At 31.1% G+C, this 16,449-nt stretch overlaps 2 protein-coding genes across 4 annotated transcripts in view; one reads left to right on the top strand and one right to left on the bottom strand.

Annotated features, from left to right (window-relative positions):
- LOC105669287 (uncharacterized) overlaps positions 1 to 16,449 on the bottom strand; it is a 62,972-nt gene that overhangs the window by 10,808 nt on the left and 35,715 nt on the right. For all 3 annotated transcript variants that reach the window (XM_067360306.1, XM_012362162.2, XM_067360307.1), the window contains exon 4: positions 5,780 to 5,904. In XM_067360306.1, the coding sequence (XP_067216407.1) occupies positions 5,780 to 5,904 (125 nt within the window). The remainder of the gene's footprint in view (positions 1 to 5,779; positions 5,905 to 16,449) is intronic.
- LOC105669288 (phospholipase A2-like) lies at positions 1,395 to 3,142 on the top strand. The gene is made up of 4 exons (XM_012362164.2): positions 1,395 to 1,707; positions 1,970 to 2,129; positions 2,189 to 2,332; positions 2,628 to 3,142. The coding sequence occupies exons 1-4, from the start codon at positions 1,548 to 1,550 to the stop codon at positions 2,881 to 2,883; spliced, it is 720 nt and encodes a 239-aa protein (XP_012217587.2). The 5' UTR covers positions 1,395 to 1,547; the 3' UTR covers positions 2,884 to 3,142.

Below are 16,449 nucleotides of genomic sequence, written 5' to 3'. Positions count from 1 at the left end.
TTAGATAAAGCTTTCTTTAATGACCAACCATTATTTTTAGTTTTTTTTAAGTAATCTACATTAAATACATTAAAGAAATTTTACACTCGATATTTCTTTTCTATCAGAATATACAATTTATTAAAAATTACTAGCTAAAAGCTGAAAGATTTTTAAATAATAAAAATAAAATATTTAATATGTTTAAAAATTAAACGAAAAGAGGATATAAATTTATGGTACTTAATATACTTACGATTAATTTATTTTTTGCAGTACAATAGAAATATGTGCTTTAAAAATAAATGAATTTTCTGATACATTAAATAAACCTTGCATTAAAAGTTTGCATTATATTTTCTATGGAATTTTCTCACTGATTCTATTTTTTTATTTAATTCTCTGCAACAATGTTATTAATTTAAGCGATTATTCAAAGTGCTATAAAATACACACAGTGGACACGAAACAGCATGCAGCGGAACAAAATGTATGATAAAAAATGTTCACGACAATCTATTAATATCAAGAACGCGCGCCGATAAGCAAAACTGCTCATTTGAGAAGAACAAGCATTATCTCGCATGTTTCACAGTTTTTTTAACTGATAATAAAGCAGTCTTTTATCTTACAATAAAATAACAAAAACATAACATCTAAAACATTTAAAAAAAAATTATTTTTATAAAATATTTAATATAAATAAATAAATAAATTGCTAGTGAATAAAATAATTATAGAAAGTTTTATGATATTCAATCAAAACAGAAAAGAAAAACCGAAAATTGAAAAGCTAATGCAAGTAGATAGTTTTATCGTAAAAAGTGTCAATACAAGATTGATAAGTCAGTATAGAACGTTTCAGTCTATTTTTGAACAAGGAACAAAACTGAAATATCGATTTAGGCAAAAGAAAATAAGTTTTGAAAAACTAAATTTTCAGTAGACAATTTTTATAAGATAATGAAAAGTGAACAATCATTTTTAAGCAAAAAATCAGAGCACCAGAATTGCTGTTGCATTACTCGGTATCACTCTATAAATTTATAAATAAATTCTATTTAATTATGTATGTCTAAAAAATGAATAGATCGAAAAGTAGGAACGCATATAGTTTTGTCTGTACTGATATCAAGTTATACTTTCTTTTTCTCTAAAACATAAAAAAATATTTTCACGAATCAAGATGAGCCAGTTTCAATGGCAGATGTTATCACTACATCCGTGTTAAAAGGCCAGTGTGCTTCAAGTTCGGCTAATTTTAGATTATCTGATATCGCGAGGAAGCGGTGAGAGAACAGATATAAAGGAAATGTGCGGTGAATAAAAGATACATGTGTACATTAATATATATATATACATATATGTATACACATACATAATTTCTGTTTTGATGTATATATCACAATTTTATTCGCAATGTCGCATGATGTTAACATACGCAGTTTCGATGTGAGTTAGTTAACATCTCATAAAGTTAACTGTTGGTTGAAAAATAGTTTTATGTGTGAAACTAAATACACAATTATTTCTTGTGTTGATAATTTGCATTAACGATTAACTTCAAAATGAAGCAATTTCACACATTCAATCTTATAAAGCTTTTCGTGCACGTGTTGATCGTTGATAATAGCTACATGGCAGAAGCATTTTTCAACATCAAAAATTATTATCGAATTTTACCCGGGCTGAAGCAGCTTAAAAACCTTAGACATGGAATTCTTCCAGGTAACAAATTTAAAAAAATTTTTATTTAAAATTTAATTTTTGTATAAAATTATTATTATATAATTGCATATAGCATTTGCTATAATTATATGTAATCTTCGTGCATTTTGGATCACAGAATTTCTATTATTCATTTATTGACTTATGATTGATTGATTCATTTATTTATAAATTGATTAATTCAGCCATTTTTCTGATCAATTTAAAAATTTAGAATTTAACGTATAGATTGTTCGTCTGTTTGTTTACGACATGTATTTAGGCACGCTTTGGTGCGGTTTTGGAAATATTGCTCACAACGATTCTGAATTGGGCGTATACAGAGACCTAGACATGTGTTGCAGAGCACACGATCGCTGCGACGATTCGATAAAATCTAAAACTACAAAATACGGATTATATAACAAATACATCTGTAGAAGGTAATATTTCCGGCAAATCAGAACGCGAAGAGTACAGCCTTAATTTTGGTTTTTTATAGTTCATTATGCGAGTGCGATTTGCAATTTTATGATTGTTTGGTGCAAGTCCATGGTTTATATGCATCCTTTGTGGGAAAATTGTATTTTAAAAAATGCAAGCAATGCTTCCGTGTCTATTATAATCCTGAAGCATGCGTAGAAGAGTGAGTATAATGGAAAATATATGGATTCTTTTCAACAAAATTTAAAATTTATTCTTGTATTTATAATATCAAACATTACATACAATTGATTTAACTTTACATTATATGTTTTATTAATTTTTTAAAATTCGTTTAAATAAAATTTACTTTATTAAATTTACTTTATAAAATGCACTACGTTTGCTTCTCAATCCATTAATTTCGAGCCGAGAAATGAGCCGTTAAAATTATTTGTTATTTTGATGTTGGTTTCTATCAGTTATTGATTAATTATTTTAATTAATTAATTAATTAGAGGTCTCGATATGAACGAAGGGATTGATCGTAAAGGTAATCGCGTTTTCTGTGCGAAATTTGACCAAAATCCAAAATGGAAGCACCGACATAATACCGTCACTCTGCCGGATCTGGATGAAAATTGGGATGATGAACTATACGAAACAGTGGGGCAATCCGCTTTAGAATCCTATTCTGCAAAGGATAGAAAAGATTCCAGCAATGAAGACGATTTTGTTTATAAAAACTATGGTGCGATCAGAGATAATGATTAATGCATTTGAATAATTCTGCAAAAGGCATTATTTCATCTTATATTAAATAAAAATTAAACTTTATAGTTTTAAAGTTCTAACTTCCTTATATAAGTTTTATATTTTACAAAAACTTGATCAAAAAGTATTAATTAAATACTTTCCATATTAAAAAAAAAAAAACTAAAGATAATTTGAATTGTTTTATTTTCATAAATATTAAATAATTAATTACACATGTAAAGAGTGAATAAATGATAATACTTATTTTACTTAAAAACTTAATTTTTATTTTATTACCTTTTTTATTACACCACGCTATTTTTATCAATAACTCAAAAACACTGGACTCACAACGAGATTCCGTTTTTTTCCATCAGTTTCAGCGTTTAAAAATTTTTTAAAAACAATTCTCGTGTTGTGTCGTGCTGCAAAGTTATCACAATCTCTCCGTTTTACTTCTAATAAAATATAATAAAAAAAAACTTGTTATTGTTGAAAATGTTTTTGTTCCTAAAAAAATTGGCAGCCTCAAGCTTTCACTGAAATTGCACATGTCTAAGCGCAATGTCTGGTCGTGTCCCTCGAGTATGATTCCAAAGTCTGTCTTGAAATTGCTTCGTCCTCGATATGGCAGCCGTTCGCAAGTATACGGAGAGGAGGTTGGGTACTTGAAAATCCACTGAGTGAGAGAGAGAGAGAGAGAGAGAGAGAGAGAGGGGGGGGGGAAGAGAGAGAGAGAGAATTTTATCGCAAAGCTGTAGCACGCGGGCGTGAATGAGCGAGGCTATCTCTATTCTGCAATTTTTTTTCTATCTTCTTCTCTCTTAGCTACCCTTCCTTGCAGCTAGAGAGTCGTATTCTCCATGTTTCTTTTTACATCTTTCTTCTCGCGCGGAAAGAATGTTCAATTATGCAAAAGTGTGCACGCGAAAGTTTTGCCGGAGGCGCTCACAAAGAGTGTTTCTGAATTAATATCGGAGGGTGGCTAATACGAATCAACAGTCAGTGCGTTGTTAGGAACTACCTCTTGTATTTTGTTATGCATGTTTCTGTTTGCGCACATTTATTTTGCAAATTTTTCTGATTTGATGAATTGTTGAAGTAAGTCGAGAAAATTTATTCCTTACTTCACTTCACACTGTCATACTTTCATATTCGTAAAAAGTAAATTTTTGTGTGATTTTTATGTGCATTTTCAGACCCGTTTTTTTACGTTGTAAGAATAAAAATATATGGAAAGAAATTAAGTATTCTAATAATGGTCAATATTAGAAAAATCAATATGAATTAAGCCGCAAATATGTAAAATTATAATAGTAAAATCAAACACACACAAAATTCTACTGCTTCTGAGCGTGATTCTATATGTATGCAGAATATTCCACTTTTATCAAATTAATCAGAAAATTGAGTTTTTCAAAAATTAATTCACAGTTTTATGACAATTTTATTTACATTTTGCGAGGTACTTGTACGAGTAAGCTTTTTTTCATTAAAGGACATGCTTTTAACCTTTCTTGGCGCTATTAAAAGATCTTTAAAAATATCGCCGCAATTCGAAGCTCGCTCATTTAAAATCTCCCTTAAGTGCTTCGTATTAAAAAGTCCTCTTAAAGAAAGTAGCAATTGCTAATAAAAAATTTTCCGTTCTTTATGAACTATGAGAGAGAAACATGAAAGCGTCTAATATTTTGCACAATTTCTCTTGCAATTTGCACAGGATTCTTAACTAAAGTTTTATTAACTTGAACTTAAATATCGACTTTAATAGAATTTTAACTGGAATCTTTCAAGAATTTTCTTTTTTAGATCATTTAATTGTTAATTTTTTTATTCATTTATTTTATTATTTATTCTATTATTTTTATTTTATTATTAATTCTTTTTCGAAAGAAAACGTTCTGCAATATCTATCTAACATCATTATTTCCTTATACAATATATTTAAGAAGAACAAGATCGGCATTTTTGTTATTAAATTTATTTCGATAAATCGAAAAAAAATTGCACATATAATGCAGGTAAAAATGTAATATGCAACCGCATTAGTGAGTCATCTAGTTGTGTTGTTGTCAATAACAGCCTGGCTTCATGATACTATAATAGACGGCGTATTACGTTTTTATATATGTAATATTCTTTTAGACTTATTGAATTATATTTAATGATAGAAAACGTCACTCACATTCTTTGTAGACATATCGTATATATACGATACTACCTTTTATCAACATCGACGATAAAGTCACGGACGGTTTTTATTAAACTGCTGAACCCTCGTCTATTTCGCTCTTGCTGCTGAAGAAATCAATTTAATTCTCTGATGATATTATCAATCTTTTCTCACCTTTGTCAACTCCTTTCCCGAATTTCGATTTGAATTATACGAGCATATCGACTTATCTACTGGATTATCCGTGATAAAAAACGAGAAAAGAGGTATTGGAATGGAGATAAATATACGGGATTCAGGGGAGTTTCTGAAAGGGTTGGAAATGGAAAGATATCACGTTTCTGGCGACACGGAGATCGCTGTACTGGATTTTTATAACCGTGAAGACAGATTATCCCTTGTCATTTCCGATTATGTTTTATTATTTATACTTTTGCGGCATATCACGTTAATAATTAAATATATCTCAATAATTTATTTTCATCAGTCTTTCAATTTTAAATTAAAGTTTTTAAATTTTCATAAAATCTCAGCACATTTAGAAAACGTCACTTTGCTTTAAAGAAGTTAATTTTAAAGGATTTATTTTATTTACTTCTAATTTCAAAGATTACTATACTTCCTATTAAAGCAACACTCATAATAAACGTTGCAAAAGGCAACATTAGAAGAGTAAAACTCTATAAAATTTGAAGATAAATACATAAGATAAAAATAAAGAAAATGTAGTAATTTATTTACCGCTTAAGAGAAAGAGTCCGCAGGCTATAAGAGTCCTCTGATCGGAATAACAATGACCAATCAAAGCTGACACTGTCGCAGCAAGGATTAAAATCGCGGCGACCACTTGAAACGGTGCTGAGAGCCTGAAACAACAAACAATACGTTTTAAATATGCAATCATCAAGGACGAAAAAATATTCGGTTCATTTGTGCTGCTACAACGTACTTTCAAACGCACTATTTTTAAACATTTTTCCATGACGCGAACTTTCCAGCCTACCGGAAAAAGCGATAGCGGGCACTTTCTATCTCGCGTCATTGCAACCCCCTACTTTTGCAATCGATAGCAATTTATAGCAGCCTTACTAAAATGCGACCTTACGTTTTACTATTCTTACGTGTGTCGAATGACGAACAAACATAATAACGCAGAAAGACTCGACCGACAGAGCAGAAAAGTAGTAAAACGTCTGAAAAATCTTTGTATGGTATTAATAATTCATTTTCGTAACTTTTAAATTAAACTTTTCAATTTTTTTTATAAATAATACAACTCACATTTAAAGACACTTAACTTTTTGACATTTAAACCGACAAAGAAACAGACATCTGATTCAAACTTTCTTTACAACAAACCGATTCAAATAATGCATTAAGTGCATTTTATTGGGAATTTACCGGAGACAGAGTTTACAATCCGGTGAAATATTTCGCAAAATTCTTGCTACATTCCATCCTTAATTCCCCTCTTTCCCTTCCCTCATTTCCAATGCAGTTAGAATCTTGCCCGCATTCTAGGGAAACGCGCGAGTCATTACATCGTGAAGGATTGTCGCTTACAGATGAAGGGTAGCTTGCCACAAGGTGGCAAGTTAAAGTTTCCACGCCGCAATACACGTATTTGTAGCTATCGGAGTAAATGGAGTATGCCGGATAACAGCGCGTACCAGCTCGTCTATCGACCTGCTGTGATGTTTCAGTGTTGATCTCGTAGCAATTTCAAAGCGAAGCTTATCGGTTATGGCTTTTCCATGCGAACACGATTCTGAGGATGTGGATTATTGATAATTGAGATGTTTACGTACAATCGTAATTTTTAAAATCTTTAGATATAAAATAAGGAAAGTGCTACAAACTGTATATGCAGAAAAATCCGAAACTTTGCATAAATATAGAACCATGCGAATCAGATCTATAAACTTTGGTTATCAAAAAGCAATTTTAGACGTTAAACAATTCTTTAAAATTAAGAGAATGTTTTTATATAAAAATAGAAATTTATTATACTTTTTTATTTACTAAGAGATATCCGAAATGTAAAACATATAAAAAATGTATTTATTATAAGCTTAATCCCAAACATATTTTGTCGCCGTATTTTTGAACAATTTATGTAATTTGCATAGACACAACCTCAATTAATTGCGTTTAAATTAGCAAAATTGAATCCAGAAGACTTTTCAGCGGCTCGGAACTCCTTAAATTGCTTTAACAATTTTCCGTAATTTTGCATAAATTTGCACAAAATCGGTAGAGTCGTTTCCGGACAGTTAGCCGGAATTAAACACCCTTTTGGAAGTAAGAGCATCTAGAACTCAAGGTATCAGAGTGTAAAGCTCGAAACTCTCGGCTTGCATGCAACGATGCAATCGCGCGTCGTCTCACGGTTTCGTCGCCGTGCGGTAATTCCATAGAATCGAATTATGCAGCGTTGGTCGCCGCGGGAGATGAAAATTAATAGTTTCGTCCGGCGAGGAAAAGCTATTCGTCGATGCGGCAGTGAGGATATAGGAGTGCCGGTATTGTTCATCGATGAAATCGGGTAGATATTGGGCAGTGAACTGGTTAGTCTGTAACGAATCAGAGTCGTCCTGCCGTAATATACTGCTTGGTCAGCTTATTTAGCCGTAATTAGAGATAAAGAGAAAAGGACAGACATTGCTTTTAAAATATCTGAAATCGAGAAGTCTTACAGAGACAGCGACTTTGCGTTTTGGTAAAGTTTGCGAATCAGTAACAATAAACATATGTCGCTGAATTCTAGATGGATATTTTATAAATATGGAGGATCATAAAAGCCCTCAAAAATACATAGATATACCATTAAAAGTTGTTTCTTGACTGTGAATAATAGACCAGGTAGCTTTCAATGAAAGTTACTGAATTGATATAGAACTTTTTGAGAATACCCGAGTCAAAATTTAGCGTCTCTTTTAATGCTCATACAGCTTATATGAACCTATTTTTACGGAATTAGAACCTAGAACTCCTCTTTTAAAACTTGATCTCCTATAATTTGATGTTGAAATACTACTTTAAACCTATAGAGCCTCACAAAATAGATTGTATTACTGCGAGAACTCCTCCATTAAACCTCGAACTTTTATCTAGTATATATATATACTAGATAAATTCGACCTATAAAAGTTATTATAATGTTTAATCATAAAGGAAAATATTTAATTCGTTGCATTTCCAACTTTCATTAATATTGATACCTTTCCGTTTCCTTCTTCAAAATAGTGATATAATATCTGAAAAAAATTCAGCGCAAAAAAATTTTTTTAAATTAATTTTTTTATTAAATGTTAACTATTTTAGATGTATTCGTTAAAATTCAAATAAGAATGAAAAACTATACGAGCAATATACATAATGTGGTTGTATTTTGATTATTGCTTTATTAAGTGATACAATATTATCAAACGTTTCAGTCTTAATTTGGACCTTTTTCTGTATAAATATTTCTGTCTGAACTTGTTTTAATGCATGTTAACTATACTTAATAATATACTCTTAACTATATGTATTACATATACTTAATAAATAATATTTAATTCAATAAATATTATGTACTGTTTTTAAAATATCTTATTTTATATTTAATATCTTAATTTAATATTTTTAATATAATCACAAAGATATATGGATTTTCAGCACTAGTTTTATGATATTATCAAGAAATTCTAATGATTGCAAAAATCTTCACAATAATAAAGAAAATTACTAACTATATAATTTTAATTGATGATAATTTTTAATAGCATAGAATTTTTAAAAATATTAGAAATCAATACTCAATAGTTGAATTTTGATATTATATTTTGATATTATCAAGAAATTTCTAATAATTACAAATTTTCAAAAGATAATAAAATTCAACTAAATGGTATTGATTGATGATATTTTTAAATTGTATGCTATTAAAAATTATCGTTAATCAAAATTATAGTTAGTATTTTTCTTTATTGGGAACATTTGCAATCATTAGAATTTCTTGATAATATCATAAAAGTAGTGCTGGCAAAAAGGAATCTATATATTTTCAGGGTCTAAAGCGGGTCAACGGAGGGTTTTAACTAAACCCTACTTTGAAGCTTTAGCAGGAAAAAAGGAAATTTCGGACATATTGTAGCGCCAAAGTAAGTGCTATTAGATACATACGATACAATGCATATAACATCTACTTTGACTCTCTTATGCCTACCTCAAAATAAAAGATTAAGGTTCAATATAGGTGCTAAATTTCGACTCGGGTATTTTGGATTATTAAATTCAATTATAACAGTAAAATTGTAAAATTAAAAAAATAAAATTCAAAATGCAGATTTCAACTTATACATTTTTTAATTTAATGTTAGTATAATAATAAAAAATTATTTTTATAAAAAGAATGAAAAGTACCATTAATGACATTTGCATTTTCTTGTGTACAGGCGCATTAATAAACTTAAAGGATTATGATTATGATTTCCGAAGCTATTTAGATTCTTGAACTATAAATCTTATCGCATGGATACAACGGATGTGGTTTTACATTGGCTTTCTGAGAAGGTTAAAATCCGTTGAATGCGGTTAAGACGCGATTAAGGTTCCCTTGAAGTACGTGAGGAAGAATCGCTGAGACTTTCTAGAATCAGAACGTCGCCGGGCTGCCTTGAGAACAAAGTAAAAGAAAGTTTCTTCCCGAGTAGGCGACAAATATCATTTCTACCTCCATTTGATAGCAATTGAGGAAAAACAAACGTTCGCTCGAGGGACTGAGAATGGATTATCTTGCCGATGCGATAGTTCTGTAATTCTTTTTTCTGGGTTTTTCCACTCCTTTTATGTCTCTTACGCTTGAAGAAAACGTATAACTTTTTTAGACGCCATTTCTCAATAAAATATTAAAACGTTTTTAATATTTAAACCCAGCTAAGTAAAGCTTCAAAACTTTTATGTGTACAATTTTGGATTTAGATTTTTATTATTAAAACAAAAGGATCATTTTAATCCACAAAGTAAATTGATTTTACACATACTGTATGACGTATGTCAAACGTTAAGTGTTATAATAATTATTTTGCAACGTTGTATATTTTCTTTTCTACTTTTAAAAAGACATGCAAATTTTCAATTTTTCACGATGCTGATTTATCTCGATGCGCGCTGCGTTACTTTGTGCTATTGAGCGGTTATCATTGCAAAAGTTGCATACTTTGACAGATTTTCCATCTCTTAAGAAAATTAAAAACGTATTACATTTAAAAGAGAAATCAAACAACTAGATTCTTTTGCTTAAACAGTTTCATTAATTTTTGCACATGATTTATACTTGTGCAGGTTTGTGTTTATAGAAAAAATTCAAAGGGTTTTTTTCTTAAATCTTTCCTTTATTTAAATCCTTTCTAGACTCCGTCAAAGGCGCAACTCTACTGGTTTAATATAAATGCTCGCTCGAAATGCGATCCAATTATTTATTTTTTAATTATTCTACACTTTACATTTATATATATATAATAACCTAATTACAGATTTAACTAATTTTTACATGTGAATAGCAAGATTAAACAACAGGATTAAATGTTAAATAACGCTGTGTACAGAGTTTAATAATACTCGTGTAAAGGCACGGTAAACTGAACAGAAAAATCCTTTACCATTTTGCAGTTTTTGCAATAATAATTGAGATATTAATTAACACGTTTGCTATCAGCGTCACATATGTGTGACGGCGCTGATTCTGTTTTGAGAATTTGACGTCATACATATGTGACAGCGGCTATAACAACATTCATTATTCCCATTTAATACATTTTATGTGTGTATAAGTGAAAATCTGCCACATATCGTGCAAAAATACAAAAAACAAAGCATGGTGGACGTTTTATCTCCAACTCACTCGTGGTAGCGAACGTGTTAAAAAAGATTGACGAATGATAGCGCGTTTCGCGCGGCTAGACTGTGAACTGTACGATCTGGGCGGGTCAGCGACGTGTCGCACGGCAACGAAAAATAACAGCGGGCGGAAACGGCGCGTGGTTGGATCTCGCTCGATGCTCGCGTGTTACTCTTCTCGCTACGCGCGATCTCGCTCAGATCGTACAACCCACGATCTAGCCGCGCGTACAACGCGCTATCATTCGTCGATCCTCTCTTTAATTAATATCTCAATTATTATTATAATATATATATATTTTTTTACGTAATTAAAAGAATCAACAGCGCGTATGTCTAATTTAATAAAATTAATTAGTCTGTTTTTCTATCGCGAAATCCATTAAAACTCTTGCATATGTATTTTCGTTATTTTTGTACTTTATATAATGTGAATTTATTATTATTATAACTTCTGTAAAAGTCAATTTAAATTTTGAAACTGTATTTGTTCGAGAAATTAATTTGTTATTATTCATCTTTACATAATGCATTCACGTCATGACACAAATGAGTTCATCATAAGGAGGCGTGTGTTATTTTATTATTTTAAGGTAGAATATTATAGGAATCGTTCGTTTCTGCGACAGTCATGTGGCATTTTGCATAATTGTATAATACAATACTTACATATACATAGTATAATATTTGAGACACTTAGCATATTTAGGAAAGTAATTACAATATTTAGTATTTTTAATTATTAAATATTTCCAACGTAATTTAATTTTTATGATTATTTTAAATGTTTTTGGGAGAAGTTAAAAATTTGTTAATCACATAACCGTTTTATTAAAAATGAATAAAAACTTCAATGCTTGCAATGTAATTATTTTCAAAATTTCAAATATTAATTATTTTACGTAGCAAATTTGTGACGTAATTTTGTGATTTAGGTTAATAATCTATTACATTTAAAAGAGAAACCAAACGACGTAAGTTCTGAAACTTTTGATGTATTTAGTCCTATATTAAAAAAATAAAAAAATATTTTTTATTCAATTATAATTTTTAACAAATGACTGCTACAAATAACGTTAAATCAATTGAACTTATTAACTGCATCATTCACTTGTTTTAGCATTGTAGATTGGTAACCTATTGTTAAAGTTACAAAATTTATAATTTATTCAATTTAATTACAACAACAAAACTATATATTGTTGTTTCCAATCATATACAAATCTTTGAATATTACTAACATATGCTTGACTGGTTCATAAACATTTAGCCTGAAGAAATAATTAGTAACTGAATGCATTCAAATACATTAACAATTTTTCACATAAATATCAAAATACAATGTGAAAAAATGCACGAATAACGAAGAATATAGTAAACAAGCATTTATGATGTAATGTTCTTTACATCATTGACCGCAAGCATTTGCACGTTTGCCTCGGACCAATTCGGACAATTTGACGAGCGGTCGGCCGGCGATGTGGTACCATTGGCCAGTTTCGGAGTCTCTACCTCGGTAATGCCGCATAACCGTTCTGCATTACATATAGGTGTAGGGATTGGTATGCAAGAGCATTTACCCCGCGCTCAACCCCGCGCTCGTCTCCGCACGCGCGTCGATGGCCACCTCCTCCCCCTCCTCCTCCCCCTCACCCCCGCGAGCACCCTGGGATCCCGGGGTAGGGCGGACGTGTATTTCGCGGGGTGAATAGCCGGCACGGTATGTTTCTGGCTCAGCGCCAGGTCGGGGGGTAACTATCAGCGCTACCGCATTAATAGAGTTTTATTGTTATTTACAGCGACGCCTCCTGCGTCTGTAATAACCTGCCGCGAATTAATTGCCGTGTCCAATTTATTTTATTACGCGCTACTTTAAACGCAGCTCATGCATCGATTGCATTCGACCGGTGTATCGGCGTATTCGACGTCGCGTAAATCGCGCGATAATACTATGCTCCGCGAGCGACAATTTATTTTCTCGATCACCATCACTTCTCGCGCACACGTCTACTTTCGCAGCACTGACGTGTGTCAGAAAGTTTTTTATTCTTTTTTGGACATGTTCAACGTGTTGGTTTATATTAAAAAAATTAAAAAAAAAAAAACAGCGATAATAGACGCGTCGTAATAACTTTGTTACATAAATTGGATAATTTTTATTTTTCGCCTGTGTGCTCGCTTTCCACCCACGCTTCCACGCTTCGAGCGTGCGCTTATACACACACTTGTACTCTTTTCTCAATAACTTTAATCTGAATAAATTATTTATTTTCTTTATTATCCCTCAAATCCGAGAGTCTTCCTTCAACTTGTGTCTCAAACAACTCCTTCGCTCGAACCTTGGCTCCGATGAGTTAGCTCGAGCATCGGGATAGGCAAACCGTTTCATACTATAATTTCCGACAAACTTGATCAATTCATTTGCATCATGTTCTCGCTAATGTGTCTTCTCTTACATTCCAACTTACAGCATCTTACACTTCGGCATGTAATTTCAGAAGACGCGGCACGGTGCTGTCACACGAGCATCGCAGGTCGGATTTCGTGAAAGTGCCACTTCGCCCGACGTCGCGTTGCATCACAGCTTGTCTCGAATTATTGACCTTTAGCTCATAATGTTTCTGCTTTTTTTTATATATATAATACATAAGACGCTTTTAAAAGAATATACTACTTTATCTTTAAAACCTTTCTTCAATCGGTTTAATAAAAATTTTTCTTTAAATTATTATTACGTAAGCTTCGGACAAGTTTGAACAAGATATTCTAATAAATTTGAAAGCAATTTATTTTGTTAATCGTATTTTATGTAGTAAAATTATTGATTTGTATCATCAAAAAGGAATTTAATTAATAACTATAAGGTATTTTTCACTAGTTAGTATTTTACAATTTATTATTATATAAAAATTAATCTCGCAGACAATTTTTCTGCGTTAAAAACAATTATGGAATATCATTTTTTACGTAGATGATATAATCGTTTATTTCTATTTGCATCCCGAGTACAAATACACAAATGACATACGAAGTCGCGTTAATTCCTTCCTAAGTAGCCGACGCAGTGAATCCCGCCGACTAATTAAAGTAAATTCGCGCTTTGATCACGGCATCTTTCGTCGGAGATTGCAAGAAGCCAATTTAGCAAACTCTCGTTAGAATAAATAATTGTGATGCGTCAAAGTAACGATTTTAGTGCGCCTGGCTCGTTAACGCGTGGATTATGGCCGTGCTTTGAAGTGCACCGTCGCTTTTCCTGCAGACCTTTCCTAATTAAGCTAAGTCTTTGATCACAGGCTTGAAGAAGCCAAAGTGAACATCAACCGTTAGTTTCGCTGTTATTAATTCAGGTAAAATTTTAACTGTTCGTGTAATACTGATATTAAGTACGTTGTGTAAAATAATATTTTTAAAATGTCGAGTTGTAATCTCTAAAAGCATCAACCGGAAGATGCAAAACTCTACAAAAAAATTAAAATTTTTCTTTCAATCTTTCCAACATAAAAAATTAAATTATTTCCATAAGAGTTTTGAAACTCTCTGTACGTATAATACGTATGTTTATCAAAACTGCAAAAAAAAATAATATTTATTCGTTTGGTTCTGATGTAAAAAATCTTAATTAGTTAATCTTTAATAATTAAAAATTGCTTCTTATATATATTTTTAAATTAAATAGATATCGATATATGTAAAAGTTATGCGAAAAAAGGTATCGTTTTTGAAATAACAAAAAACGAATATCAGAAAATATTTAAAAGGTATGCTGGAAAACAAAAAGGCTACTGTACCGGATACTGTACGAAGATAAATGTTCGTATTCGGAGTAGTTACAACGGGCTCGTTTAATTTAAGCGGCTAAAGACGTCACGCATTTGATAAACGAGAATTTCAAAATGTTTGGTTGACGTTATGTAATACAGTCGCAAATTTTATCCTTATTCGTACATTGATCATGCCATTTTTGCATGCTTTGTTTCTCAATAATATTTTATAAATAGAAACAAATAAGCGATAAAACAACAAAGTATAATGAATTTATTTAGTTATTAACTACATATTTAAAAAAAGTATTTTTTTTTGTGAGATATTTTGCTATCTTATATTTAATTATTAGATTTCAATTATTCATTACAAAATGTAATTCTAGTTAAAATTTTATGACGAAAAGTGAAAAAAAGGAAAGGAAGATAATTGTACTTTTTATTGATAAGAATTCAGACAAACGTTTTAGATTATTAAATTTTAATTAATTTTGAGTAAATTTGCTTTCATTAAATTTTCTTCCACAAAACTCTAATCTTTGTTAAAATTAAAAAATGTTTAAATTATTGTGTTAAAAGTTCTGAAAAATGTGGTGTTATATTTGAAATTTTCACTAAAGAAAAATCGATTTTAAATTCATCAAGAAATCTATTTATATTTTAACACCATTTACTAAAGTCTGTACAACATTCATGTTTTCTTTTAATGCATTTTAACTTATCCCGGGATTAAACAGTAGCAATATTTATATGTAATAAATACTGACATTACACTTAGCTTGATTTTGAATTTTTGTGCATTTTTTTCTAGCATGCGAATAAGCAGGACGCAGAACGCGAGCAGCATTTCCATTTCCGACGCGAACAAAGCACGTGCCGATCGAGAGAGTTACGTCAACGGGAAACAATGAGGGACTAGCAAGAGCAGAAACGAAGGAAAGAGCGACAAGATGGTTACGGCGATACAAAAGAGCGACAGAGAGCTCGGTCGTTGCAAGACGAAAACAGGACGCCGCGGAATGCAGAATAAGACAAATGATGAGTCCCGAGCATTAAGGGACGTGAGAGGACACTACCATTTAACATGTAGCTGAATAGCCATCTGGAAGAATGGCGAACGGGTTTCACGAGAATTCTTCGCTATCTCCTCTCTCAACCCTCCTATCTCTGGATTTCATTCTCTCGTAGCACTTCAACGCCTCGATCACTGAATTATTTTCCGCCGGAGAAAAAAAAGGAGTCAAACGTTATTATTGCAGTAGCATTTCTGTGAAGAAAATGCATTCTCGAAATTAATGTTTGAAATCACATAAAATTGAGTTTTTAATGATTCAAAATTTATGGAAAAATTTCTCTTCGATAAACTTGTAATCAATAATTACATTTCATTATTATTTTGATAATTTTACAATCATGATTAAACTTATTCTTCAAAAAGTATATAAAAAAGAGATGCATGCAAAGTAATTAATTTTTGAATCTAGCAATAAAAACGTTACATTGAGACGACGAAAATATTGACTCTTTAAAATATATAAAAAGTTTAATTTTTTTACTTAAAGGTCTTTCTTTAAAATAAAATTGACATGTAAAAATAATCTTTCAGTCCTTGCAAAATAATCTATATTAATGCTGAGAGCAGATTACACGCCCTTGACTTGTAAGCCAGCCGCGTTTGCTTCAGTAAACTGCCGTTGTATCGTTTAATCTATTTTCACATTGTTCTTTATCATCCTACGTTCTTTCTGTATTCTTCTTTTTTCG

Source organism: Linepithema humile, chromosome 8 (assembly GCF_040581485.1).
Source record: "Linepithema humile isolate Giens D197 chromosome 8, Lhum_UNIL_v1.0, whole genome shotgun sequence".
Taxonomy (NCBI): Eukaryota; Metazoa; Arthropoda; class Insecta; order Hymenoptera; family Formicidae; genus Linepithema; species Linepithema humile.
Note: the sequence above shows the minus strand (reverse complement) of the source record. Positions and strands in the feature narration are given on the sequence as shown.

Bases quoted from the DNA above. Each gene is read 5' to 3' on its own strand.
- LOC105669288 (XM_012362164.2), top strand. From the start codon at position 1,548: ATGAAGCAATTTCACACATTCAATCTTATAAAGCTTTTCGTGCACGTG. The intron at 1,708-1,969 runs GTAACAAATTTA...ACATGTATTTAG, and splicing joins TAGACATGGAATTCTTCCAG to GCACGCTTTGGTGCGGTTTT. The intron at 2,130-2,188 runs GTAATATTTCCG...GGTTTTTTATAG, and splicing joins AACAAATACATCTGTAGAAG to TTCATTATGCGAGTGCGATT.